The sequence below is a fragment of the Taudactylus pleione genome, unplaced genomic scaffold, assembly GCF_031769625.1.
Source record: "Taudactylus pleione unplaced genomic scaffold, aTauple2 ptg000331l, whole genome shotgun sequence".
In the NCBI taxonomy this organism is placed as follows: Eukaryota; Metazoa; Chordata; class Amphibia; order Anura; family Myobatrachidae; genus Taudactylus; species Taudactylus pleione.
The window spans coordinates 1,463,207-1,490,584 of record NW_028284732.1 but is presented as its reverse complement, the minus strand read 5'-3'; the positions used below and the strand labels follow the sequence as shown (position 1 = coordinate 1,490,584).

Sequence of the window (27,378 nt, the reverse complement as noted above, 5' to 3'; positions counted from 1 at the left end):
TATATATATGACAATATATAAATAATGTGTTTTTATATATATATATATATATATATATATATATATATAAATAAAAAGATCTGTGAGAGAGCGCTTATGTAACTTTTACACTTTATACTAGAGAACTAATAAGGCGCAGGATAAGGGTGGTTTGTATAATCATTATATATATATATATCCACAAAGTTCTGCACTCTCACCTTTAAATATAGTTGACTTAGGGTGCACTTCAAGACCATAGTCCAAAAAAAGAAGAGATGTATCCTTTGATATTTCGGATGAAGACACTCACTTAAAAATAATTTTTTATTGAAGTATAATTTCCATTAGCTATTCAGCCATTAAATCAGACACCTCATTGTTCGTGTCGACGTTTCGGTCTATATCAGACATTTTTCAAGACAAGTGTCTGTCAAATAAGACACAACATGCACAAAAAGACATCATAAAAGAGAACTGTATTCGTTCAGGATTCACCAGTATTGACTGGATAACTGCTGACAAAGCAGGATATCAATAATATGTCAACATCACCTGATCCAGCAAGCCGACAACAGCCATCAGCCATCATAGCTCCCATGTGGAGCTCTCTCCAGGACATCCTGTTGATCTTTCAATACAAACTACGATTGTTTTGCATACCAGTGTCCTAGTGCCGTTATCTGTTGGAAGTATATGCTATTTTGTATTCTGGCACAGTATCAAGTTGTACATTATTGTGCTGAGTGCCGGCAGAACTGTGGAATTATATATATATATATATATATATATATTAGGGGTGAGCGGGTTCGGATTTCTGAAATCCGAACCCCCCCGAGCCCCCCCAATCTGAGGCCGATCCAAGTCAGGCTCGACTTTTCCCGCCTGACTCGGATCTGAAATCGAGGCAAAACGTCATCATCCCGCCTTCCGGGTCTCGCGGGTTTTGGATTATATATAAGGTACCCGCGTCGGCGCCATTTTCTCACTCGGCTGTGGACAGTGAAGAGGGAGGGTGGGAGTTAGGGCTGGCTGGGCTGTGTAGTGTAGTGTAGTGTTGTGCTGTGCAGTGCTGCCGTTGTCCATAGGGGCTGTGTCCACTCCTCCAAAGTCCATAGGGGCTGGCTGTGTTGTGCTGTGCTGCTGTTGTCCATAGGGGCTGTGTCCACTCCTCCAAAGTCCATAGGGGCTGGCTGTGTTGTGCTGTGCTGCTGTTGTCCATAGGGGCTGTGTCCACTCCTCCAAAGTCCATAAGGGCTGGCTGTACTGTGTTGTGCAGTCAGTTGTCCATAGGGGCTGTGTCCACTCCAAAGTCCTGTGCAGTGTCCCAGTCCTAAAGGGGTGCTGTAGTGTTGTCCAGGGGGTGCTCTGTCCATCAGAGGTGCTCCCCCGAAGTGCAAAAAAAAGAAATATTTTTTCTGTGTTTGTGAATTGTGTGCGCAGTAGCAGCACGTGCATCAACAAAGTAGTGCCAAGCGTGCGCCTGTGTCATAGGTAAAGGGCCGGCTGGCTTGACCATTAAAGGGTGCTGTAACCCCCAAAGTGCACTCCAAAAAACATAAAAATATATATTTTTTTGTGTTTGTGAATTGTGTGCGCACGTGCATCAGCAAAGTAGCATCAAGTGTGCGCCTGTGTCACAGGTAAAGGGCCGGGTGGCTTGACCGTTAAAGGGTGCTGTAACCCCCAAAGTGCACTCCAAACAAAATAAAGAAATATTTTCTGTGTTTGTGAATTGTGTGCACTGTGGCTGCACGTGCATCAACAAAGGAGCAGCGCCAAGCGTGCGCCTGTGTCCCATAAGTAAAGGGCCGGCCGGCTCATTTCTTAAAGGGTGGTGTAACCCACAAAGTGCACTAGTCTCCAACAAAACAAAAAAATATTTCCTGTGTTTGTGTGCGACTTAGCTGCACGTATATATCAATATAACATAAATGGAGGATCAAACTTTCTCCGATAAAAATAAAATAGGGAAAGATCAAGAACCACTTCCTCCTAGTGCTGTTGCTGCTGCTGGAAGTTGTTCAATATCCCAGAGAGGAAGTAGGTACACCACTACTTTTACTAAACAATTGACCCTCTAACAGTCCTTAGAGAGGAGGATGAAGTACGACAGCAGTCATCCTGAAGCAAAACGTATAACTGAGGCCTTGACTGCTATGTTGATGTTAGACGTGCGTCCAGTATCCGCCATTAGTGCAGTGGGATTTAGACAATTGATGGAGGTAGTGTGTCCCGGTTCCAAATCCCATCTAGATTTCACCTGCATCCTCAAAGCAGCAGCGACAAGCGTGGGTCTGTCTGTTAAAGGGTGGTGTAACCCTCAAAGTGCGCTCCACAGACAATAAAAAAATTCTTCTTTTTTTTCTGTCTTTGTGAATTGTGTGGGCTGTAGTCGCACCTGCATCCTCAAAGCATCAGCGCCAAGCGTGCGTCTGTCTGTTAAAGGGTGGTGTAACCCTCAAAGTGTGCTCCACAAACAATAAAAAAATTCTTCTTTTTTTTCTGTCTTTGTGAATTGTGTGGGCTGTAGCCGCACCTGCATCCTCAAAGCAGCAGCGCCAAGTGTGCGTCTGTCTGTTAAAGGGTGGTGTAACCCTCAAATTGCGCTCCTCAAAAAATAAAAAAATATTTTTTTTGCTGTCTTTGTGAATTGTGTGCACTGTAGCTGCACGTGCATCAACAAGGGAGCAGCGCCAAGCATGCACCTGTGTCCCATAAGTCTGTTAAAGGGTGGTGTAACATCCAAAGTGCTCCAAAAAATAAAAAACAATTTTTTCATTGTTTGTGACTTGTGTGCAATGTAGCCGCACGTGCATCAACACAGTAGCAGCGCCAAGCGTGCGCCTGTGTCATAAGTCAAGGGCCAGTTTGGACATCTGGTCCGGACTGAAGGACGTGCCAACAATTTCTGACAAGTCTGCTGTCACTGCATATGATACTGTCCTCAAAGCAGCATCGACAAGCGTTCGTCTGTCTGTTAAAGGGTGGTGTTACCCCCAAAGTGCGCTCCAACCAAAATAAAATAATCTTCTTTTTTTCTGTGCTTGTGTGTGAAATGTATGCGCAGTAGCCGCACCTGCATCCTCAAAGCAGCAGCGACAAGCGTGCGTCTGCCTGTTAAAGGGTGGTGTAACCCTCAAAGTGCGCTCCACAAAAAATAAAAAATTCTTTTTTTTTCTTTCTTTGTGAATTGTGTGGGCTGTAGCCGCACCTGCATCCTCAAAGCAGCAGCAACAAGCGTGCGTCTGTCTGTTAAAGGATTACATCGGTGACAGCATCCAAGTAGGCATGTCAGACAGTCCGTACCTGTACTGGCAGGAAAAAGAGGCAATTTGGAAGCCCCTGTACAAACTGGCTCTATTTTACCTGAGTTGCCCCCCCTCCAGTGTGTACTCCGAAAGAGTGTTTAGTGCAGCCGGGAATCTTGTCAGCGAAAGGCGTAGGAGGTTGCTTCCACAAAATGTGGAGAAGATGATGTTCATAAAAATTAATTATCAACTCTTCCAGGGAGACCAGCCTCCAGAACGTACAGAGGGACCTGTGGTTGTGGATTCCAGCGGGGACGAATTAATACTCTGTGAGGATGAGGATGTACACAACACTGAAGAGGGTGAGGAATCGGTGGATGAGGAGGATGAGGATGACATCTTGCCTCCGTAGAGCCAGTTTGTGCAGGGACAGATTAATTGCCAGCTTGTTTTGTGGGGGCCCAAACGAACCAATCATTTCCGCCACAGTCGTGTGGCAGACCCTGGCGCTGACATGATTGGTTTGTTAAAGTGTGCATGTCCTGTTTATACACCATAAGGGTGGGTGGGAGGGCCCAAGGACAATTCCATCTTGCACCTCTTTTTTTTCTTTGCATTATGTACTGTTTGCGGCCTAGTTTTTCAAACTGCCATCCTGTCTGCCACTGCAGTGTCACTCCTAGATGGGCCACGTGTTTGTGCCGCCCACTCATGTCGCTTAGCATAGTCATCCAGCTACCTCGGTGCAACCTTTTGGACATAAAAACACTATTGTGAGGTGTGAGGTGTTCAGAATAGACTGGAAATGAGTGGAAATTAAGGTTATTGATGTTAATAATAGCATAGGACCAGAAAAACCCACAAATTCTGTGGTTTTAGCTGTTTTTATGCTTTTTTTGAAATAAAATATAGATCCAAAACACAAAACCCAGAACCCAAAACACGGAAGGGTTGTTTTGGCAAAACCAATCCAGATCCAAAACACGAAGAAAGATCCAGATCCAAAACCAAAACACAAAACACGAAAAGTGGCCGGTGCACACCCCTAATGTGTATATATATGTATGTGCAGCACAGATGATGTAATGTTTAGCATTACTGCCTCACAGCACTGAGATCATGGGTTCAATTCCCACCACGGCCCTACCAAATATACTGGTAGGTTAATTGGCTCCCCACAAAATTGACCATAGTGTGTATGTGTGTGCTTGTACATGTGATAGGGAATATAGATTGTAAGCTCCACATGGGCAGGGACAGATGTGAATGGTAAGATATTCTCTGTAAAGCGCAGCGGAATATGTGTGCGCTATATAAATAACTGGTAATAAATAAATAATATATGTGTGTGTGTGTTTACATATACACATAAGTGTGTGTAAAATTACATATATATATATGTGCTAACACACACATCGCCGCCAGGCGATGTGTGTATTAACCAGCAGCCAATGAGAGTCATACGACTGTCATTGGCTGCTGCTACTACTGCACACACATCGCCGCCGAGCGGCAGCGATGTGTGTGTGAATCAACAGCCAATGAGAGTCAGACAGACTCTCATTGGCTGCTGCACACACATCACCGCCAGCGCTGGCGGCGATGTTTGTGTTAAACAGCAGCCAATGAGAGTCAGATAGACTTTTGTGCGCGGGTGCACTAGTTTCACTATTCTGAAAGGAGCATTGAATAGATTCGGGGAGACAGCTGTTTTTGGATCAGCTTTCTCCGCACCAGAGCCATAATGAATGGCTCTGGCGCTCGCTGCAAGTTGAAATGTTTATTATTGGAATTCGGTAATTAACATAATGAATAGAGCCCTTAATGATGCATATACCATTTTAAGCTTAAAACCAGATACAAAATCGTTGAATTCATACGGGCCCATTACTCTTTTAAACCAAGATTGTAAGATTTTGTCATAAAATTCTCTACTTGCCTACAAAATATTATGCCCTCCCTTTTGTCTCCTCACTAAATAGGATTTATCCACGGTAGACACTCATTTCTCATTCGTTTGGCCTTCATTTCCTCAATTTCCCCAAAATGTTCATCTAATGTATTACTTGGCTTTGATGCTGAAAAGGCTATTGATAAGAGTTTAGCGCCGCACTTGTATAAAGTTTTAAACTTACGTGATTTTGGTTCTCCAGTATCTTAATATTTCTAAATTGAGAGACTTTGGGGCTATATCAGGTTTTACAATTAATGTCTCTAAATCAGTAGTTATGGCTTTGGGACCTCTTTGTTCTAAGCTAGACTTGGAAGGCCTACAATGGACTAAAACTGAAATATCTAACATTGGCAACTGTCTGACTAGAAATATTCATGACCTATATTCTCTAAATGTCAAATCCAAAATTGATAATGGTTTGAAGGACCTTGATAATTGCCAATATTTACAATTGTCCTATTTAGGCTAGGCTAACCTTAATAAACTCATCATCTTTCCTAAAATACGCTATCTTTTACAAATGTTGCCTATAGTAGTGAACAAATCAGTTGAGAGGAGAGCTGATACGGCCTTTAGGAAGTTTATCTGGAAAAATAAGAAGACAAAATAAGTTTAAAACTTTTACAATTAACTAAATTACTCTACATTTATAATTATGTAGTCATATATCGCTATGTTAAAGATTGGATTGCACGTACTGATAATTATGCAAACCCTTCCATCGAAAAATATTTTCTTGGTAATATCATTCTGATATGCTTTTTACATCTTAATGAATCTGATGTACCGCCATATGATTTGTACAATCTCTTTTAATGTCAACAGGGCATATATGGCACAAGGTACGCAATAAGTGGAAGCATAATGCTTCTTCCTCGCTACTGTATTTCTCCCTCTGCTGGGTAATATTACCTTTCAGAATAGCTTGGCCTCCTCCCCATTCACACTTTGGGCTTCTCGAGGTCTCACAACTGTTTTTTTCCGGCATTCTGTGCATGCGCAGTAGACTCCGTGCACACTCTAGTGCCCGGAGTCTACTAAGGCTCCGGTGGCTGGCTAGCCACATCAGTCGGCTGCCGGCCACCGGGGAGAGAGGGGGGGACCCCGCACAAGGAGTGCACATGGGCCCCCTCCACTCTTAAGATGCCCCTGTCCACACCAATAACAGTTGTTGCAGACACTATTGGAATTGTAACTTTCAACTGGTGGATAATATGCAGTATGAGTAACTTTAACCATCATGTCTGATGAAGCCGTATGCAAATTAATGTATCACCTGTGAACGGATTCCAACTACCTGTTTTAACTAACAATATTCAATAATGAGTGATACAGTATTTTAGTTATCACTCATTACGAATCTTAGATTGTCCTCCAACCAATCAGCTCCTAACTGTCTCCTAATGTGTTTGAAAAATGACAGTTAGGAGCTGATTAGTTGGAGCCCCATTTAAGATTCGTAACGAGTGATAACAAGAATTTGACTCATTGTTAAATATTCCCCTAAATAACTAACAAGTTAACGAGTATGAATGACTAGTCAAGGTATCAACTGTCTACAAACACATTGATATACATTATCAAACCCTAAGAGGCAATTTATTGAGTCTTTGAACTGCAATTAGTCTGTGGCCACATATATATTTTTACTCCATAGTTACTGTTTTATTTTCAGGTGTATAATACCTCATTATTATTGCTTGCTTGTGGATTAATTGTATTTTTATTGGTTTTATTGTGAGATTAATGTAATATATTTGTCAGCGTCTTTATTTTTCTGTCCAAGCCATGCTTCCTGTCACACAAAAACCCAACATCTGAAAATTGCGACTGCTGCATAAAAATTGGGATGCTTACGCTATATATTACAAGTGCCACTGTACGTGGCATAAGCATGTAGAATGCCCCATTAAACCACATTCAAATTACACTAGTTAACAGGGCGTATTCAGAGAGGAGGGAGCCCATGTTCACTTCCGTCCGGGGTCCCCTCCTCTCTCTCCGGTGGCTGCCTCGCACTGACAGCCTCAGTAGATTCCGGGCACTAATCTGTGCCCGGAGTCTACTGCGCATGCGCAGGTCACTGGGAAAATGGTGCGGCAGTCGTTTTCCCGGTGATTTCCCTCCTGCGCATGCGCAGAATTCTGGGAAAATGTCCACGCCTCTCCAGCCAATGTGGGACTTCGGATAGGTAAGCATTAAAAAGTATGGGTGTAGGGTGTGTATACCAGGATCCAGGGGCCCATGTGCAGCACACACCCTCCATCCATTGTAGATACGCCCCTTTTAACAACTGTTGTTCAAATCTAGTTAGGTGGAGTGCTTTCGCTGGACAGAACTTACATAAAAACAATATGGAGGTGTCCTTCAGATGTTTCTAAGGAATCGGTATGGAATCCCGGCTGCCACATGGCCGGCAGTTCGATTCCCGGCAGCGGCAGCCCGACAGATCAGCAGAGCCCGGCAGTGGAAGCCTGACAGCGCTGGAAATCCCGATCGTCCCTAAGGTAAGTATAAACTAACCTAACCTAACTCCCTAACCCTAACCCTCCTTAGGGTTGCCTAACCCTAACCTCCCCCCAAGTGCCTAACCCTAATCCCCCCTCTAAGTGCCTAACCCTAACTCCCCCATTCCCTGCTGCCTAAACCCAAGTCCCTCGAGGGGGGTGCCTAACCCTAACTTCCCCCTAGGGGTGCCTAACTCTAACCCTCCCTCCCCCTAGCCTAACCCTAACCCTCCCGAGGGGTGCCTAACACTAAGTCCCCCCCAGGTGCCCTAAACCTAACCCTCCCCCCCCGCAGGTGTCCGCTCACTGTGCCCAGCATCCCTTCAATCGGGATGCCGGGCGCCTGTCTCCCGGCGTCAGGGAAATGACAGGCGTCTAGATATAGACGCCCGGCATTTCACCCTCGCCGGGATATGACAGTCAGGAAGCAGGCAGCCGGTTTCCCGATTGTATACCATCTCTAAGGGGCATATACAATTAGCCACAAGTTTTTTTTATTTGGGAAGCTCATACATGTATTGAGAGACAAACTCATCCAATTGGGGTCTAAACACAAGAAACAAAGGGCCTCCCAAGTGGTGGCTCTTCTGGATACCAATAATTTCTTGCTAAGACTGTACAGCTGGAACTATCAGAAGTCTGCAAGCGGCTTAATAAACACTTTAATGATAAATTTAAACAAGCCTTTAGGAGCTGCAGATACAAGTACTTTCACTGGGGTAACAAACTCAGTAGGCTTCTGGCTCAAGCTTTGAGGAAACCGCGCTCTGCCCTCTTCATCCCTAAGATGAAGACAGATCAGGGAGAAATTCTATATTTCTCTGAAGAGATTGCCTCATTGTTCCACTAGTACTAAAGCAAGCTTTACAACTTGAAACCACTCTCGACGTCTCCAAATAGGTTCCATTATTCTGCTCAAATTTGGTCTTATATAGAGGACATTGATTTTCCGAAGTTGTCGGATTACTTTCCTGGAGTGCCCCTTTATGAAAAACAAGGTTTTCCCCAACAGACAAGAATCCCGGACCTGATTGATTTACTATATCATATTATAAATGCTTTCAGGACAAGCTAGTCCCCATGCTAGCCCAGTCTTTTAATTAAATCTCTAGTTACCATCAATTTCACCAGCAAGCCTTAGAGGTCAATATCACTATTTTACCTAAGGACGGCAAAGACCTGATACATCCAGACTGAGCTGGTTTCATAGCAGACAGAGAGGCCAAGGACAACACTTCTAAATTGATTGATCCAATTTATTCAATATCAACTTCGCAATCCCACATGCTTTTGCTGTCAACATATGCAGAGAAGGCATTCATCTTACTGGTTTGGAGCTTTCTTGACTGGGTGGTGGAGCACTTAGGCCTGAAAGAAGTGTGCCGCACACGCATATTGGTGTTCTATAGTCACCCCTCAGATAGAGTCAGGGTGAATGTGATCCTTTCCGATTCATCCAGTATGTTCAATGGAACAAAGACAGGGCTGCACTCTCTCTCCCCTTTTGTTTATAGTTTCCATTGAAACCTTAACAAAGGCAATTAGGACCATCCCTGATATTTTGGGCTTGTTGATTGGGGCGTTGGAACACTAAATTATTACAATTTATTACCAGTTATTTAAATAGCACACACATATTCCACAGCACTTAACAGAGAATATTTGGCCATTCACATCAGTCTCTGTCCTAGTGGAGTTTACAATCTATATTTATCACATGCACAGACACATACACATACACATATACATACACACTAGGGTTAAGTTTTGTTGTGAGCCAATTAGCCAGCCAGTATATTTTTGGAGTGTGGGAGGAAACCGGAGTACCCGAAGGAAACTCATGCAAGCACAGGGAGAATATACAAACTCCACACAGGTAGGGCCGTGGTGGGAATTGAACACACGACCTCAGTGCTGTAAGGCAGTAATTGACTGCTTTAAATTTTTCAACCCCTTCCCATATAGTAAATGGCATCTGACAATCCTTCCCCTACACTTGGCACTAATCCCACATTAAATATCTTGGTATCACAATCCCTAACCAAACTGATGAATTATTCAAATGTTTTTACTATCCTTCAGAGGGTTGGAAGTGATCTTCGGGAGTGGAGGGTTTTGAAGGTTCCCTTCTGGGATAGATCAATATTATGAAAATGAACACTCTGCTGAAAGTACTGTATCTACTTAAAGCTATCCCGATACGTTCAGAATGGACTGGGAAACATTGTGTAACAAAAAGGGGCAGACGAATTGTTTCTTTTCATTGTGGGAATCTAATATTGTTATTTCACCGCTTATAACTAGAGAGCAAATTCACAATAGTTTGCATCAGACAACTTGGTATCTTACTCGGGTCGCTGCATAGGACCCCCTATCCACTTTTAATGGCTGTTTTCAGAATCCTCCCACCTGGATTATATAGCCAAACCTACTCATTGCACTTTTTTTGCATGTATATGTATTCAAAATCTGACAATATCCATTATTTGTTACTCTGCTATTGAAATGCAATATTTTATTGTTTTATATTACAATTTTGTATGTAATGTAATACCTCAATGAAAAAAGTTTAGTAAAAAAAACTATCCAGATCCATGGGGTCATCAGGGAATTTGTGTGGGAGGGCTGCAGTCTGAGATCAAGATGGAGGTTGCATGCAGGAGCAAGTATAATGGTGATCACCAGATACCCAATTTTTTACAATTTTATATGCGACTCATCTATCCCAAATCATCATTTGGTCAACCATATCCTCTACAAAATAGTGTGTTCAAGTTGAGGGTGCTTCACTTCATTTATCTGCAGACATGCTGCCCTGGGTTCCAATCTTCTCACACTCCTCTCTCCCCAGAGTGGGCCCTACCTTGGTCTGTTGGAAAAGATTCAGGAGCCTGCCTTCTATATCCTCATCAATCTCTTATCTCACCTCTCTAATGCATGTCTTGCAATTTCCACCAGCTGTTTTTAGAGGGTTCCTTAGCTCCCTGGTATAGAGATGGTCTGGTGCAGGTTGGTGAGTTGATGGTCTGGGGTGTGCTAGGTTCTTCTTCTTCTTGCCATATTACAGGAATGACTGGATTTGCCTGACTCAGCATGTTGGTCCTATGCCCAAATTCAGCACTATTTTAATTATGTGTTCCGGTCCTCCCCCTTGCGTCAACTACTGACCTTATTTGAATTATGGTGCTCGTCTAAAATTCCTGTAAGAAATTTGGTCTTCGAAGTTGTACCAATTGCTTTATTTGGCCCTACTACCAATTCTACCTGATTTTACCACTGAATTGCATAAAAGTTGACAGTTCTCTATGGAGAACTCCCAATGGGAAAAACTATTCTAATTCACTCACGTTAGCTACTAAAGTACGTCTGTTATTTAGACCCAATACAAATTTCTATCCAGATGGTACCGCAGCTCTAATGTGTTACATATTATGTTCACTTCTGTCAGTGATGTGCGGTCAGGTGAGGCAGGTTAGTAGAGCCTTTCCTGTCATACTTAGGTATACGCCAAAGTTTTGATTATAAAAATAAGACAAAATTAAAGAAAATATAAATATCTTCTTGTATTATTCTAATCATTTCTATAGTCAAAACTCTGGAGTAGAAAATGTATGGCAGGTGAGGCACTGCCTCCCCTATCTACTTTTTCTGAACATCCCTGATGAAAACACACCAAATTTCCAGCACTACAGTATATACTACTGCACCTTTGTGTAATGCCCACATGAACCCTCGGGTTCATATATGTAGCCTTCTGTTCCTGATCTCTTCTGGTGATGTGGGACTCACCCCAGTACACTGTTCCATATCTGGTGGACGTGTCCTGGGATCATTGCTTTTTGGCAAGAGATTTTCTAAATTTTCAGCAAACTTTGTGGACAGATATTCCCCAAAATTTTCAATTTTGTCTTTTCAATTCCACATCCATCCCTAACTCTAAATACAAGAAATGATTGCTCAAATATTTGAACAATACCACAGACGCACTAGAAATCACCTCTTGTCCCGTCCATTCAGTAGTAGTTCCACCGTATTGACTTGTATATGCAAAGGGAGGACATTTCCCTCTCAGCCTTTGAAAGATATATCAAGTTTATTTCCACTTGGTTTTACTGCATGGAATTTAAGGACACTTAGGAATATTGCTTACCGATGACCAACACATAAGCATTCTCCCTTTTCCTCCTCCTTTTGTTTTCTATTCCTGTTGTGTTCTCTCCATTTGTCTATTCTTCTTACCCTTCTTTCTTTGGTTATGACTTTTTATTTTTTTATTTATTTCTTGTTCAATTGATGGTCCTACATATTGTGCTTCACAAATTGAGTTTGTGTAATTGTTAAAGTTTTACCTATTCTTCTAGCTACTGTCTTTATGTTGCTCTTTTTTGGTACTTATTGGTACTCAATAAAATTTGATTGCAACAAAAAAAAGAACAGTATGGAGGTGTTTAAAGATTTGTGTTAGGAAATGTTGCATGATTAAGTCAGTGCTTTTTTTCCCTCTTTTATACAGTATTTCCTGTAAAGCACGTGAATTTCACAACAGAATTGCAATAAAAAACAAGCTGGTTATTCAGCATTTTACTATAACTATCTGTCACAAAACTATTTTACAAGATCCCTTTACAGTAAATATGCAATGTGTAAAAAAATAAGTACAGAGACTACTGCTCCTCCACTGTCCCATTGTACTTCTTAGTAATCATTGCGTTTAGCAGTCCGGCGGAGGTGGGAGGTCATCCAGAAAAGTGGGGCCCACAAAGAAATCAGAATCTGTGGGAATGAATAAAAAAATAAACCTGGTTAATAAAGGAAATCACTAATAGAGCTTATTGGCTGATCTGCCAGATGGGTATATCATAATAAAAAGGTAACAGATTTAGATTGTGTTTATGCACATTTTTTATTCATCTATTATCCTGTACTTGTTTGTGATATTTATTAATGTAATTGGAATATTTTTTCTGCATATGTGACATAAAATTAGATATGTACATACTGTACTTTTTCAATTACATTTTAAAGCACTTCCACCTTAGGATAAACTCTATGCAAGCTTCACTACTGCACTTTGCTCTAGCCTCGTGACACTCTACACCTGGCAGGGTGTATTGGGTGCAGGCAAGAGCAGACTGCAGTAGACAGCAGTGTGCATATGTAAGTGTAGCCCGCCCTCTGCAGTTTTAGCCTCCTAGGTGGCCTTGGTGCAATGATACTGTACATGCTGATTACAGTTTAAAAATAGATGAATGAAATATATTTAAAAACTACAGTATATGCTCGCACCTCCAAAAAAGCAAAATAAGTAACCAGAACTATTCTATGCCTTTGCTGATTCAATGGTGCTGGACTACACTGCATACACTGTGACTGTTTTTGTTTGAATTGTCAGAGTGCAAACAGTTACAAAAATTGGAACAAGTGCCTATTCTGGACTTTGATATATTGTTTCTGTTGCCAGACTGCTGCAAACATTGCAAATGTAAAGGGATGCTTTTGAATATGCAGCTGTCATTGAAATATAACAAATATTGATGACTTTGTACAAACCCCAAAAGGAGTGCCATGTGTTATAAATGGCAACATTTGGAATATATAGCATACCCATACACTAATGTGATAGCTATTTCCATGTTATAATTCTGAGCAATAGAGTAGGGTCTTGCAGTAAAGTGGGGTCCCTTGACGGGGGCTGCAAGCTTAAATGCATTGATCAATTCATGAACCAAAACGCCACTGTTTATTATTATTGTTAGTTATTATGGTAAGTGCAGAGCCCCTGTCATTTCTATTTAAACAAAGTGGTCACATACCATGTTGCACCCCAAATCTAGGAAAAGTGAGTGCCGTGTATTAGTGCTTGTTGTTTATTTGTTTCATTTTTTTTTATTAATCATTTTGTGATCAAATTTTCTCATATACCCCTTTTAACCTGTTTAATCTAGCTTGTGTGGGCTGTTTTCCTTGGTGCTTTGCAACAGGGGTGCTAGGTGACTGTTCTCACGTTTAAAAGCAAAGTTGCTGTGAGCTTTAAACCTTGATAGCATACCCTGAGTTTAACACTAATGTGATAGCTATTTCCATGAAATAAAAATAATTCTGAGCAATAGAGAAGGGACTTGCAGTAAAGTGGGGTCCCTTGACGAGGGAAGGCACCAAGGCAATATTTATATAGGGATTGAGCGTCGGTTCTTTGGACTCATATATATATATATATATATATATAATATACACATGAAAGTAAACACAGCACAAGTAACAATTAGCACCACAATTCTCAGTACACAATACAGCTGGGAAGGTGAAGGCTGTCACCGAAGTGCTAGAGAAGAGGGCTGTGAGAACGGACCCTTCTCCTAGGAGCTTATAATTTAGGGGATATATACTATATATACAGTATATATATACACCAATATAAGAAGAATGTTGTGTCTGTTTGTTAAAAATTGGTGCAAAACTGCTGAACTGATTTCCACGAAAACTGCATAATTTTGTAGTGGAAATCCCTAGAAATGAAAAAACACTGTGTTTTATCCTGATCTATCAAGGTATAGCTGAACAGTAACAAAACCAAAATGTATTGACATAATCATTGCAAAGATTGCGAGTTGTGGCACAATGCACGCAGTTGGTAAGGGTTAGGAGGAAAGGTGCTTTGGGCTCACAGTCACTTGAATATGATAGGCTACATAGTAGTCTGTGCACAGGGCACACAGTGACATTGGTGTGAGTGGTGGGTGATAGCACTGCTGCCTCCAGTTTGTATAGCGCTGCTGGCCATGTTGGCTACTACTGCGACATTGCCCCTATGCACAGCAATACAACTAGACCACCTAAAATAAAAAAGATCTATCTATCTATCTATCTATCTATCTATCTATCTATCTATCTATCTATCTATCTATCTATCCAGTACTTGTGTGCATGTTTGTGTATGTGTGTGTTTTTGTGCATGTGTACTGTATATATAAATATATACATATGTACATAAATGTATGTGTATTTATTCATAAGTATACAATGCAGCACACAAATTCAGTCATCTGACCTACTGTACCATTTTTTGTTGCCCACAATGTATCTGTTATGCCACCGTCAGGGGCAGGGGGTGGAGGGAGAAAATCATCAATATTTTGTGCATATGTGCACATGGGGAACTGAGAACCTTCAAAAGAAAAGAGATGTCCATTACAAATTAATTGATAATTAATTAATTAATAAGTATTAATCAGTATTAGGGATGTAAGGGACCTACCTTTGGTCAAACATGTACTAAGACCTTATTATAAAACCAAATTAATTAATAACCGCAACTAATGCTAGATTTTTGCAACATATTTTACATATGTAGAGGTTCATTAAGATCCATAAAGTGCAAGCTGGAAAAAGTGCAGTTATTTTTTTTTCTGAGTTGCACATATGTAACACATTATTGACTGCATCAAGTTAGGGATAAAGTGCATGAAGATACTTGTATTTCATACTCAAGACACAATTCATCATGATTAACTTGATGATGATGAATTGCCATTAAGTAGAGGTGGATTAGGCCAGGTCCTGAATATTTTTATATATATATTTATGTGATTGTCTAATTAAAATTATTTTATACTTTATACCAAGATACGGTTTATAATATTTATACAAGTGTGATTGAATGAGCGCAGCCAATTTGTTTTCTTTAGTTTCTGAAGTAAGTACACAAATTCTTCTCCTTGGCAGCAGCCTCTTCTCACCCTCAATAGATCATTTAGGAAGCGCTATTTTCTTCAGTTTTTTTTTTGTATCTTGATTTCCACAATTTATTTAACCAGTGTGCAAAGTAGACTGCAGTCCTTGTGACTAGTGTAAAATGCAGACCCCATTCCAGGTGGCTTGACTCCTGTGGTCATGGCTTTTGTAAAAATAAGACACTACAAAGAACAAAATAATGTTTTTGTTCTATATCAGATTTTGGTTTTTAAATATAATCAGGACTATATAGTTTTCATTTTGAGTTGCAAACTCCGACAGCACTGAGTTTTAAATTAAATAAAAGTTACTGTATTTAAGAAAGACAACATAATTCTAACATCTCCAGGAATTGGCTTAATATCTTTCTTCAGAAACATAATATATAAAATATTTGAATATTAAAACCAATATCAAAGCAGGAATAAGAACATAGATGGATCACCCCTGGTCGGGAGTATTCCACCACCCTCCACAGAACCCATACCCATTAGTGCTGCTTCCAGAAATTTCCCGGGCTGGTTGGCAGTATAAAAGTGGGTTGTGGGTGGGCCTTTCATTTTGTTTATCCTCACTATGATAATGAATATCATATTAGCATGGGTGCTGTGAGGGTGGTAGAATGGGAACAAATTACTTGGGCCTAGGCCTGTCTTTTGGGCCTGGCTATGGTGGGAGTAGACAGCTCTCCAGCTCAATCACCAGTCAATTATGAGCATGGGAAAGTCACTGCGCAGACCAATATCTTCCCATTGATCCACACGATCACACCATCTCAGGCTGCTCATTTAGTAAACTCCTAAAAGGGGTTGCAGTCTGGCTGAGGTCATGAGCTCACATTCTGATGGGTGCACAAACACTCTAGAGGGGTGTTCCAAAAAATAGCCATGCTGGTGTGTGAGACTACACTTATTGATTTTGCATATTAGACTACAACTGGAATGTAATAGTGAAATACCTGCATACATGCATAAGTTTCCATATAGACTTATTATATACAGTTTGTTGGAAAAATGATTAACAAGTTTAAAGAACTTGTCTCACACAAGAGTTAAGCTTGCCACACACTATGAGTATCTTTGGTCGGAACTGACAGTCAGCACAATTTTTATGCAAATGGAAGGTCCTGATATCTGTGATACACACTATACAATTTAAATAAGAAATCCTATGATTTTTTGGCTCATGGATTGATACATTGCATATGTCCGCCCACAAGCATGATGAGGTAAACATAAAAAAATCATAAGAAGTATGGTCAGCTTGTAGTGAATACAAAAATAGTAAGATATGGAAACTCGTGCCCCCAAACTGTGACTCAGTACCAACTCACAAGGGTACCAAACCTCATTACATACAAATAGAATAAAATGGTGTGGTTCACAAGTGCTGTTAGGGCCAGTCTATGGTAAGGACTCTTGACCTCCTTTATAATGGATTTCCTGTATTCTCCAACAGATTAGAAAGATAACAAGGAAAACCTGTCATGTATAGATACACTATAAGATGCATGCATCAAAAGGAATCTTTGATTCTTCTCTATATAGAACCTCTAGAAAATGAACACCATACACAACTCCCAATGGTACAGCACTCACCAGATAATAAGCAGCTACGTTCATCAAATGGTTTCTTTTAAATAGGTTGGTTTATCACAGCAAAAACACCGTTGTGTGCTTCCAAAAAATGGAATTCCAATTCAAGCAAGAGGATTATTTTATGTCCAAAACAAAATAGTTGATTCACATATACCAATCATAAAAAATTGGATAAAACATTATAAAAATATATCCCCCAAACAAGTATGGTTTGTTCTCCTCTACTCCATAGGAATCATGAACATATTCCTCTCACCACTCACATCTTTGGAATGGGAATGGGACATGGAACAATCTTCAGATAGTTATATAACCAATGGTAGGTAAAGGTAGATTTAAACCTGGGGATCCTCTAAATCACCAACGCGTTTTCGAATATGTTTCCTACCTCAGGGTGTAGAGGTGAACAAGCCATAAAAAGTTGATCCTGAGAGGAATAAGGATAAATAAGGTACCATCATCCCAAAACGAATCTGGGGAGTTCAAGGAGGAAAGGAAAAAAATTCTAGATATGTGTTCTTATTCTCTGATGCAATTGATCATTAGAGAAAGAGGGAATGAATCACGAAGGTTAGAAAATGAGATTGATACTTTCAAGACTTTAGTGGAACCCTTCTCAGATTAAATGATTATAAAGAGATGGAGAACAATATTATTAGAAGGGTAGAAGAAACGAAAATAATATTTAAATCAAAAAACAAAGGAAATATGAAATAGGAGATAAAATAGATTTAAATAAAGGGGAGACATCAGATAATTTTGAAAAGATGCATAATATGAAGAAAAATGGAAGTATACCACCTACTTCTCCACCTAGAAGGAGGTTCAATAGAGAGGAACCCTTTGATAGATTAACAAGTACACCATATAATAGAGATCTTAGAAATCGAAGAAAAAAAATTAATTTAGAGAACAAAGGGGATGATTCAGACCTGGACGCTAAGATGTGCTCTCTCACTGCCAAAAGGAGCCGGGTATACAAATTCCGCGATCGCACTGTCTGGTGTAAGGATGCCCTCTAGGTCTTAGAAAGCAACAGCAACATGAGCGCATGCCAGTATAAAGACGCCCACTTTTCTTTCTTAGCACACATCATCTCCAGGAAGTATATGATCAATTAGAACTATCGGAGCTGCACGCAGTGCTTGAGGTAGACCCTACCCTACTGCAAGCACTGCGATCACTGCAGGCTGAAATACAACCAAGTGACATGTACAATGATGCTTCCATGCTAATTATGCACACCCATAAAACTCAGTTTTGGTGCTCAGGCACACCTGCGTTCGCAGCACCACTCCCCCGTTCACAAGCATCTTCCCCTGTTACCACCCACAAATGGCACTGTCACTCAAAGTAGCGCTCAGTCTTTGTGCTACAAGTGCCAATAGCGTGCGTTCGCGGCATAGCATCTGGGTCTGAGTCAACCCCAAATTCATTAGACAGATGTGTGGTAAAATCTATAATAATGAAGGATGGGATGGTCAGTTCCACTATAGAAGGAATAGAGAGTCCCAAAAGTGGAGACAGGTGAAAAACCATAAAGAAGAAAATTAGATTGATTTAAGAAATGAGGTTATTTCCCCTCACTTGGACAGAATAAAATAGATTTGATGTACTTGGGACTATGATTTAAATTATTTTTTAATGTAACTAACCCTGATACCCAATATGTGAGCAAGTTAGGGCAACAAAAAAAGTGAGGAAAAAGGGGTGGAATAAATAGAGCTAGGAATAAAGAAGGAGAAGTAGAAATGGAAAATCTAAAATGAGATTGAACATTGAGAAGGGTAATTGGGACTCAGGGGAGGAAAGGTTGGAGATAGAGAAAAATCAGCTGAAAACCAAAATCTTCATTTAAGTAGTCATGAGTTAACAAAATGTGAAATGGAGGTTCTTGAAAAAGGACTAAAATTTGCGCCATCCAATCATTCTGATGAATTTGAGATATTTATGGATATTGAAAAATTAATTAGGAGGTTAACTCTCAAAAGATACTTTGGGGAGACATCCAGTGGTAAAGATACTGAATGTGTAATTGCGGGGCCCAGATTTAAGAGAAAATCCACCTTCTACCCTAAACATAAAAAGGGGTGCTTTATAGAATCCTTTGAAAAGCTGGTAAAGGATGACTTGGAAAAAAACAAGTTCAAATATAATAGGAAGGTGAATCTTACTAAAGAAGAACCAGAAACACTTACATCATTGATGAAAAACAAGAATATTGTAATAAAACCTGCCGATAAGGGGGGAGGAGTGTGGTAATTATGAATTTGGAGTATTACAATGAGGAGGTCATGAGCCAATTAAGGGATAGAAACACTTACATAAAATTAAGGGGTAATCCTAGTGCTAACCTGATAAAGAAGTTTGATACCTTTTTGGCCCTATACACAGAAGAGGAACACCTATTCATGATTACAGACAACCCTTCCATACCAAAAATACATAAAAACAAAGATAAACCTTCTGATCACCCTATTATGGCTAGGGCAAATTCTTGTCTATCTAATCTCTCCCAGTTCATTGACCATATATTACAGCCTCTAGTCAAAGCTACCCCCTGTTATTTGAGAGATACCATTTCAGTTATTAATAAATTGGTAGATGTTGATTGGACTTATAATTTCCTTTTCATAACAGCGGATGTAAATTTGTTATAGACAGTTATAAACCATGCTTCAGGTTTGAAGGCGTTTAAAATGTTTTTGGACCATAGGGACATGATAGAGGACAAGAAGAATTTCATATTAGAGGGTGTATCACTCATTCTTCAAAATGATTTCTTTTGGTTTAATGAAGATTTTTATTTGAAATTGACTGGTACGGCAATGGGCACCAGGCTGGCACCGAGCTATGCTAATCTGTTCATGGCGCACTGGGAGGAGTTGCATGTGTGCAGTGGCCATGAGTTCTGTACCAGTCTGGTGTCCTGGAGCCATTATATAGATCACATGTTATTTATATTGAGGTGAGATCATCCCTCTTTGGAGGAGTTTTTTATCCATCTGAATAAAAATGACATAAATATAGAAATCACGTTTGATATTTTTTGAACTTAAATATATATGTAGAGGATGGTAAGATAAAGACAAAAAAATTGTTAAGCCTACAGATTGCAATTCCTTTATTAATTGTTCAAGTAACTATCATAGGAATTTTCTGAGGAGCATTCCGGTTAGCCAATTCCAATGGATAGGGAGGAATTGTGCAGATCTGGAGAAATAGGCTGCCTTAAGGAACAGGCTGCCATCTTCCAAGACCAATTTATGGCTAAGGGATATAACGAAGATGAGGTAAAGAAAGCTATGAATAGGGGTTTTCAGTTGGATAGAACAGCAGACCTAAAAAACACTCACATTATTAAAAAAAGAATGATGAAGCTAATAGAAGTATCCCGTTTATTACAACATATATGAGCCAATATAAACAGGTTGAACATATTGTGAAAAAACACTGGGGGATTTGAGTAAAGATCCCTTATTAAAAATTCACGTTTCAAAGGTACCAAGATTTGTGTATAGGAAGGCACAGAATATTAAAGATAAAGTGGTGAGAAGTGTAATTTCCATTCCCAAAACTTCAGGGAAGATTGTGTCACAGGGTTTTTATAGATGGGGCATGTGCTTGATGTGCCGCACCTGTAGAAGCAAGGAGAATAAAATGACAGAGTATTGGTCTTGTCACACAAATAAGATATATGAAATCAAGGACTTTGTTTCCTGTAATTCCAAATATTGTGTGTATCTCTTGCAATATTCCTGCAAAGCCCAGTATGTGGGAAGAACAACCCGCATGCTTAAAACACAGCTAGTGGAACATGTATAAAATGTAAAAAAAGGGATGGAGGCTCATCGGGGTAAATTTGCTAAGAATCGAGTTTAGGAGAGTTTGCAAACTCTGGAGAGTTTGGTAATTTTTTCCCACTCTCAAATATACTAATGTCAAACTTGGGAGAGAGAAGTCGTTTGCTACAGGAAAATACTGGAGAGTTAGCAAACTCTCTTCAATTCACCATCGGCAAAACTCGAGAACCTTTTCACTAGTGAAGATAGGATTTGGGAATTTACCAAGCAGAGAGTTTTTAAACTCTCGTGAGAAGGGAGAACTCTCCTGTAAAAACTTGTGAAAAAATTCACCTGCCTGTGATCTGCGAGGCTGGCAGAAACATACACAGATCACTGTGATCCATGTATGTTTCTGCCTGTAAATAGAAAAAAAGGTTAAAAGTCTAAAAAAAATTACATAGGGTCCCCCCCAAAGCTTAACCAGCCCCAGACTTGCCAGCCAGTCCTGGTTTCTAAAATTACTGGGAACAAAATGTGTAGGGTTCCACCATAAATTAGAAACCAACTCCAGGCTGCAGGGCCAATCCTGGTTTAAAATAGAGGGGGAACAAAATGCGTAGGGTACCACCTATATTTAAACCCAGCACCGGACCCAAAACGGATGGCCTGTAGTGCCACAGCCTGGAGACGCTATTACTGGATCTCCTGGGCCAAAGCATTGTCAGCCCAAGCCGGTCAGGCAAAGCCAGACATCTCAGGGGAGGTGGGGACCCCTGAAAAAAGAAGTCCCCCCTCTTTATTTTACAGTGGGGGTACAGGTTCTGGCCGCTTGCTGGCACTTGTTGTTTCACAAGTGCCAAAGGGCAGGCATGCTAGCACTTGTAGTCCCACTGTAAAATACAATAGTTTAATTCTATTCTTTATATTATTACCCCAGTACCCAATGCTCCAGGGATGTGGGGAAGAGCCCCGGGCTTCAGTCCAAGCCTGGGGTTAAGGGAGAGGAGAGACCTCTTTTTTGGTGGGTCCCCACCTCTCCTGAGATCCCCGGCTTGGCCTGACCGGCTAGGGATGATAATGCTTTGGCCCTGGAGATCTGGTAATAGGGTCTCAGGGCTGTGGCATTACAGCCTGGCCGTTTTGGGTCCGGTGCTGGTTTTAAATATAGGGGTACCCTATGCACTTTTTTCCCTCTATATTTTAAACCAGGATTGGCCCTGCAGCCTGGTGTTGGTTACTAATTTATGGTGGAACCCTACACATTTTGTTCCCCATCATTTTAGACACCAGGACTGGCTGGCAAGTCCGGGGCTGATTAAGCTTTAGGGGGGGCCCTATGTCATTTTTTTTAACAAACATTTAACCCGTCTTTTTTACAGCTACAACACAAGCAGCTTACACATACAGTATCTCACGGATATGTGCAGGCTGCTTGCTCAGGAGAGTTTTGCAGAGAGAAGACACTGCAATCTCGGGTGAGTAATCTCCTGCAAAACCTGCTACTCGTGGGAGAAATCTCATTCTGCTTCATGATCGGACAACTCACTCTCAGCTAAACTCACTTCTTAATAAATTGGAGAGTCTCAGGAGCCTCAAATCACCCAAGTTTTGGCGTAACTAATCGAGTTGAAAATAGAACAAACTCTCCCAGACTCGATTCTTAGTAAATTTACTCCATAATGTATCATTACATTTTAGAAATACTCATCAATGTAATATTGAACATCTTGTGAGTTTCTGCGGGATAAAAACCATGAAATCCAGCTGGAGAAGGGATGATAATGATGAGAGATTAGCAATAACAGAAATGAGGACTATATATGAATTATGGACTCTTGTTCCCAAGGGACTTATTGTAGATTTCGAGAGACCAAGTGGTTCTTATAAGGCTGATTATTCATCTATTTGGATCCAGATGTTTGCTGTTAAACCTGTTCATTTGTCTTATTAGGTATCTGATGGCGGAGTTTACTATTGGTAGTCTTAAGAGATCGTCTTTATTTGCTATAACATATAGCTCATACAATGTGTGGTTTGTAAATTTATATCTATGCTATATAATTATCCCACTAATACATTTTATTTATTTTTTACGTGGATTGATTCTGACTCTGATACGTCCATCAGCGGTACTTGCGTTCCATGATAAGCTCCATATATTTCCGGCTTGTGGGTCAAACACCGGAAGTGATCTAAAACACCTCTTCTGGAGATTGAGGAAGTCCTATGCGCCCAGGACCTGAGTATGAGTGGTTCCCGTGACAACTGGCTGGGTGCCATTTGCACCAATAGGGAGGAGGATGGAGACACTGAATTTTGGGAAAGTACCCCCGATTGGATGATGAAACTGTAAGGACTGTTTCTGGATAACAATGGACCTGACTTTTGGATTATGGACTAACTATCTCATTGTTTGTATGTTCATGAAGACAGTGCCAAGGAACCCAACTTTTGGGACCATAAAATGTATTCAATTTTACCTATTTATATGTTTTTTAGAATTTTCTATGTATGGAAAAATTATATTTATATATATTATGAATTATGATAATATGTGAGAACATTTTATATAGAGGACATATATTTATCTATTAGTGTCTGCTCTCCAAATGGACTTTTTGGATTGTGTGGTCCCTGATTGGTGGATGGTTACATGGTCATGTTTTAGAGTATAAATAGCCATTATGGCTTCTTCACCTCTACACCCTGAGGAAGGAAACATATTCCGAAATGCGTTGGTGATTTAGAGGACCCCCAGGTTTAAATCTACCTTTACCTACCATTGGTTATATAACTATCTGAAGATTGTTCCATGTCCCATTCCCAGGATGTGAGGGGTGAGAGGAATATGTTCATGATTCATTTGGAGTAGAGGAGAACAAACCATACTTTTTTGGGGGATATATTTTTATAATGTTTTATCCAGTTTTTTATGATTGGTATATGTGAATCAAATATTTTGTTTTGGACATAAAATAATCCTTTTACTTGAATTGGAATTCCAGTTTTGGAAACACACTACAGTGTTTTTGCTGTGATAAACCAACCTATTTGAAAGGAACGTAGCTGCTTACTTTCTGGTGAGTGCTGTACCATCGGAAGTGGTATATGGTGTTCATTTTCTAGATGTTCTATGTAGAGAAGACCAAAGATACCTTTTGATGTATGCATCTAATTTATTTGGGATGAGTCAGAAAATACAGACAAAACACTGATAAAAAGAAATTGTTACAGTGTATCTATACATGATGGGTTTTCCTTGTTATCTTTCTAATTTGTTGGAGAATACAGGGTATTCATTACAGAGGAGGCCAAGAGTCCTTACCATAAACTGGTCCTAACAGCGCTTGTGAACCGCAGCTTATAGTGAATGCCCACACACTGCATGTTATATGGACCTTTTGGCCGATGTCTTCTGACAAGTCTGACTGATTCGATAATCGAAGGAGAGAGTTTGTGGCCATTTTTTGCCCATTTTATCAGTGAAATACCGAAACAATCATGCCTATACACTATGCGAGAATACAGGCCCATCACCTGATTATTGACAAATTGGCCCAATAATTGTATATTGTGTACCCAGCTTTACTTTTGAAAAAAGGATCATCTTATTACTTAGAAACAATGGACCTGTAACCCCTGTGTTTTTTTAATTCCTCCAACTGCAAACTTTCTTTGAAAATATAAAAAATGTATACTTTCATCCCTGTTGAAATGATTAGATTGCATGATTAATTCACATATTATTTATAAATAAACAAACAAATATCCATTATTTCACATTACTGACCCCTTGCGGTTGTATTTGTACTTCACAATTGTAAATGTTTGTGTTACACTCTATCATTACACTGCCATCTAGTGACACCACAGCATAGAGCAAGGGTTTTGTGTTTCATTATTAGGAAATTTTTGTTTATTTACAAATGTGGACATAAGTTTTATATAATGCCTTTAAAAGGTTTACTGTTTATGTCTACATATATTTTAATAAATAAATAGGGAATAAAGAATACCTATTTGTGCCAATTCTTTAGAAATTCTGTTTATAATAAATGTTTTTATTAGTTGTGCCTAATTTGATCAAGAGATATTAAAATATTATTATATTTATTTATTTTTTATTTTTTGGAGAAAACATTTTGTGCTGTTCCAAGTTATTTTCTAGAATCTTACCATAGCCCAGTGAGCAGTACAATAGCATGTGTATTTCCATCTTGTACATACACAGGTTGAATCTCCAATATCCAAATATTCCGAAATACGGAATATTTTTAGCATGACTGAGATAGTGAAATCTTTGCTTTTTGATGGTTCAATGTGCACAAACTTTTTTAAGGCACAACATTATTAAAAATAAAGTATAAAATGACCTATAGGCTGTGTTTTATAAGGTTTATATGAAACATAAATGAATTTCATGTATGTACACAATCTTTGTTTAAGCCACAAACTTATTGAAAATATTGTATAAAATTACCTTCAGCTGTGTGTATAAGGTGTATATAATACATAAATGCATCCTGTGTTTAGATTTGGGCCCTATTCCTAAGACATTTCATTATGGTATGCAAATATTCCAAAACACAGAATATTCCGATATCCAAAATACCCCTGATACCAAGCTTTTTGGTTATGGGAGACTCAACCTGTATTTACTTTTTTTTTATTGTTAGAGCTTTTTCTTATTATTTATTGATCTAAAGTATTTTATAGTTTGTTGAATACTCTGACTGCCATTCTTGTTTGCCCACAATATATTTGTTATTTCATAATCAGAAGCACAGCGTGGAGAGAACGGATCATGATTATCAGGTGATAACGAGTAACAGCAAGAGAAGTGTCACATTGCTACCCTTTTTATTGACATACTTAACTTTTATAGCCATATGTTTAATTTATGTTTTGCCTTTTGGATATTTTGTTAGGTGACCCATCTTCACTTCCTCTATCAGTTGAAGTACAGTACCACAAGACTTCGTCATAGGGAAAACATATACATTATTTTGTATATATTACCAACCAAGAATATGTCAGATGCATCTCTAAAATACTATAAAATACTTTGAGGTAGATTACTAAAACAACATAACAAGAAAAGAGGTGTAACACACTGCTTACTAACAAATATACTGGGAAGTTCAATTTTGTGCCAGTAGATATAAAAGCTACACAAAACATAGTGGCTTAGAAATATACATAAAGGACAAATTCAGAAATTGTACAGAGACCTCCATATTTGCTACTTGTCACAACCCTGGCTAGTTTTTACCTTTTGCCTTGAGATTTACCTCTGCCAGTTGCTCCATGGATCTGTGTGTGCAATTCGCCTGGGAGATCTGTTCTAAATCATACTGGCTGTAACACTTCTCTGTGTGCATTTGGACTGTGCTCTCCTTTCCACAGTGATTATTCACCTGGGCTTTCCTCTGTCTATGAACACTGCTAGCCTTGATTGGAATCGCAGGTGTAGTTTTGACTCTCAGTACTGCAGAGATGATTGCTCCCTCTGCATGTTGTGCCCTCCACCACTCAGAGTGCTACTACCAGACCACCTGACCTTATCCACCAATTCCTGCCAGACCCAGGGTATATACATCCTCCTCTGATAGCATACTGTGCCTGCACATCTCATTACTTCCCGTGGTGTACAGATTGTGCTATATCTGTTTCTCTGTGTACAAGTGTATCCCAGGCTCCTGCTGGCAGCAACCCCATGTGCATCTGGAAAACCTGCTGGTTCTCAGGCCAGTCATCCTGCTAACAGCAATGCCTGGCAAATCCAGAAATCCTGCTTACAGCAACACCTGGCAAATTCAGAAATCCTGCTTACAGCAATACCTGGCATATCCTGAAATCCTGCTAACAAATCCAGAAATCCGGCTTACAGAAATACCTGGCATACCCAGAAATCCTGCTAACAGCAATACCTGGCAAATCCAGAAATCCTGCTTACAGTAATACCTGGCATACCCAGAAATCCTGCTAAACAGCAATACCTGGCATACCCAGAAAACCTGCTGGTTCCCAGACCAGTTTATCTATCAGTCCTGCTAATAGCTATACCTGGTGCATTTGAAAATCCTACTGGTTCACACCAGTGAACCAGCCATCCTCCAATTACATGGAGTCCAGTTACCTGCCGGTTCTATCCAGTGATAATCCAGATGTCCTCCATTACACCTGGAGTCCAGTTACCCTCCAGTCCTAACCGGAGTTCCAGCCATCCTCCATTACACCTGGAATCCAGTTATCCTCCGGTCCTAACCGGAGTTACAGTCATCCTCCATTATACCTGGAGTCCAGTTATCTACCCATTCTCCATATGGCTTCCCAGCCGCACCAAGTAGCTCCTGTGCTACCACCATTCTCCATATGGCTTCCCAGCTGCATCAAGTAGTTCCCGTGCTACCATCATGCTCCATACGGTTTTCCAGCCGCATCAAGTAGCTCCTGTGCTACAACCATTCTCCATATGGCTTCCCTGCTGCATCAAGTAGCTCCCATGCTACCATCATTCTCCATACAGCTTCCCAGCCACATCAAGTAGCTCCTGTGCTACCATCATTCTCC

The 27,378-nt window shown here is 40.0% G+C and overlaps 1 protein-coding gene across 2 annotated transcripts in view; it reads right to left on the bottom strand.

Annotated features, from left to right (window-relative positions):
• Positions 1–12,262: 12,262 nt before the first annotated feature.
• ABI3 (ABI family member 3) overlaps positions 12,263–27,378 on the bottom strand; it is a 70,589-nt gene continuing 55,473 nt past the window's right edge. Inside the window, exons 8-9 of one of the 2 annotated variants that reach the window (XM_088443553.1) lie at positions 14,749–14,856; positions 12,263–12,464 (exon numbers count right to left, since the gene is read on the bottom strand). In XM_088443553.1, coding sequence (XP_088299679.1) covers positions 12,403–12,464; positions 14,749–14,856 — 170 coding nt within the window. In that variant the 3' untranslated portion in view covers positions 12,263–12,402. The remainder of the gene's footprint in view (positions 12,465–14,748; positions 14,857–27,378) is intronic. The other variant, XM_088443554.1, reaches the window with a different exon arrangement.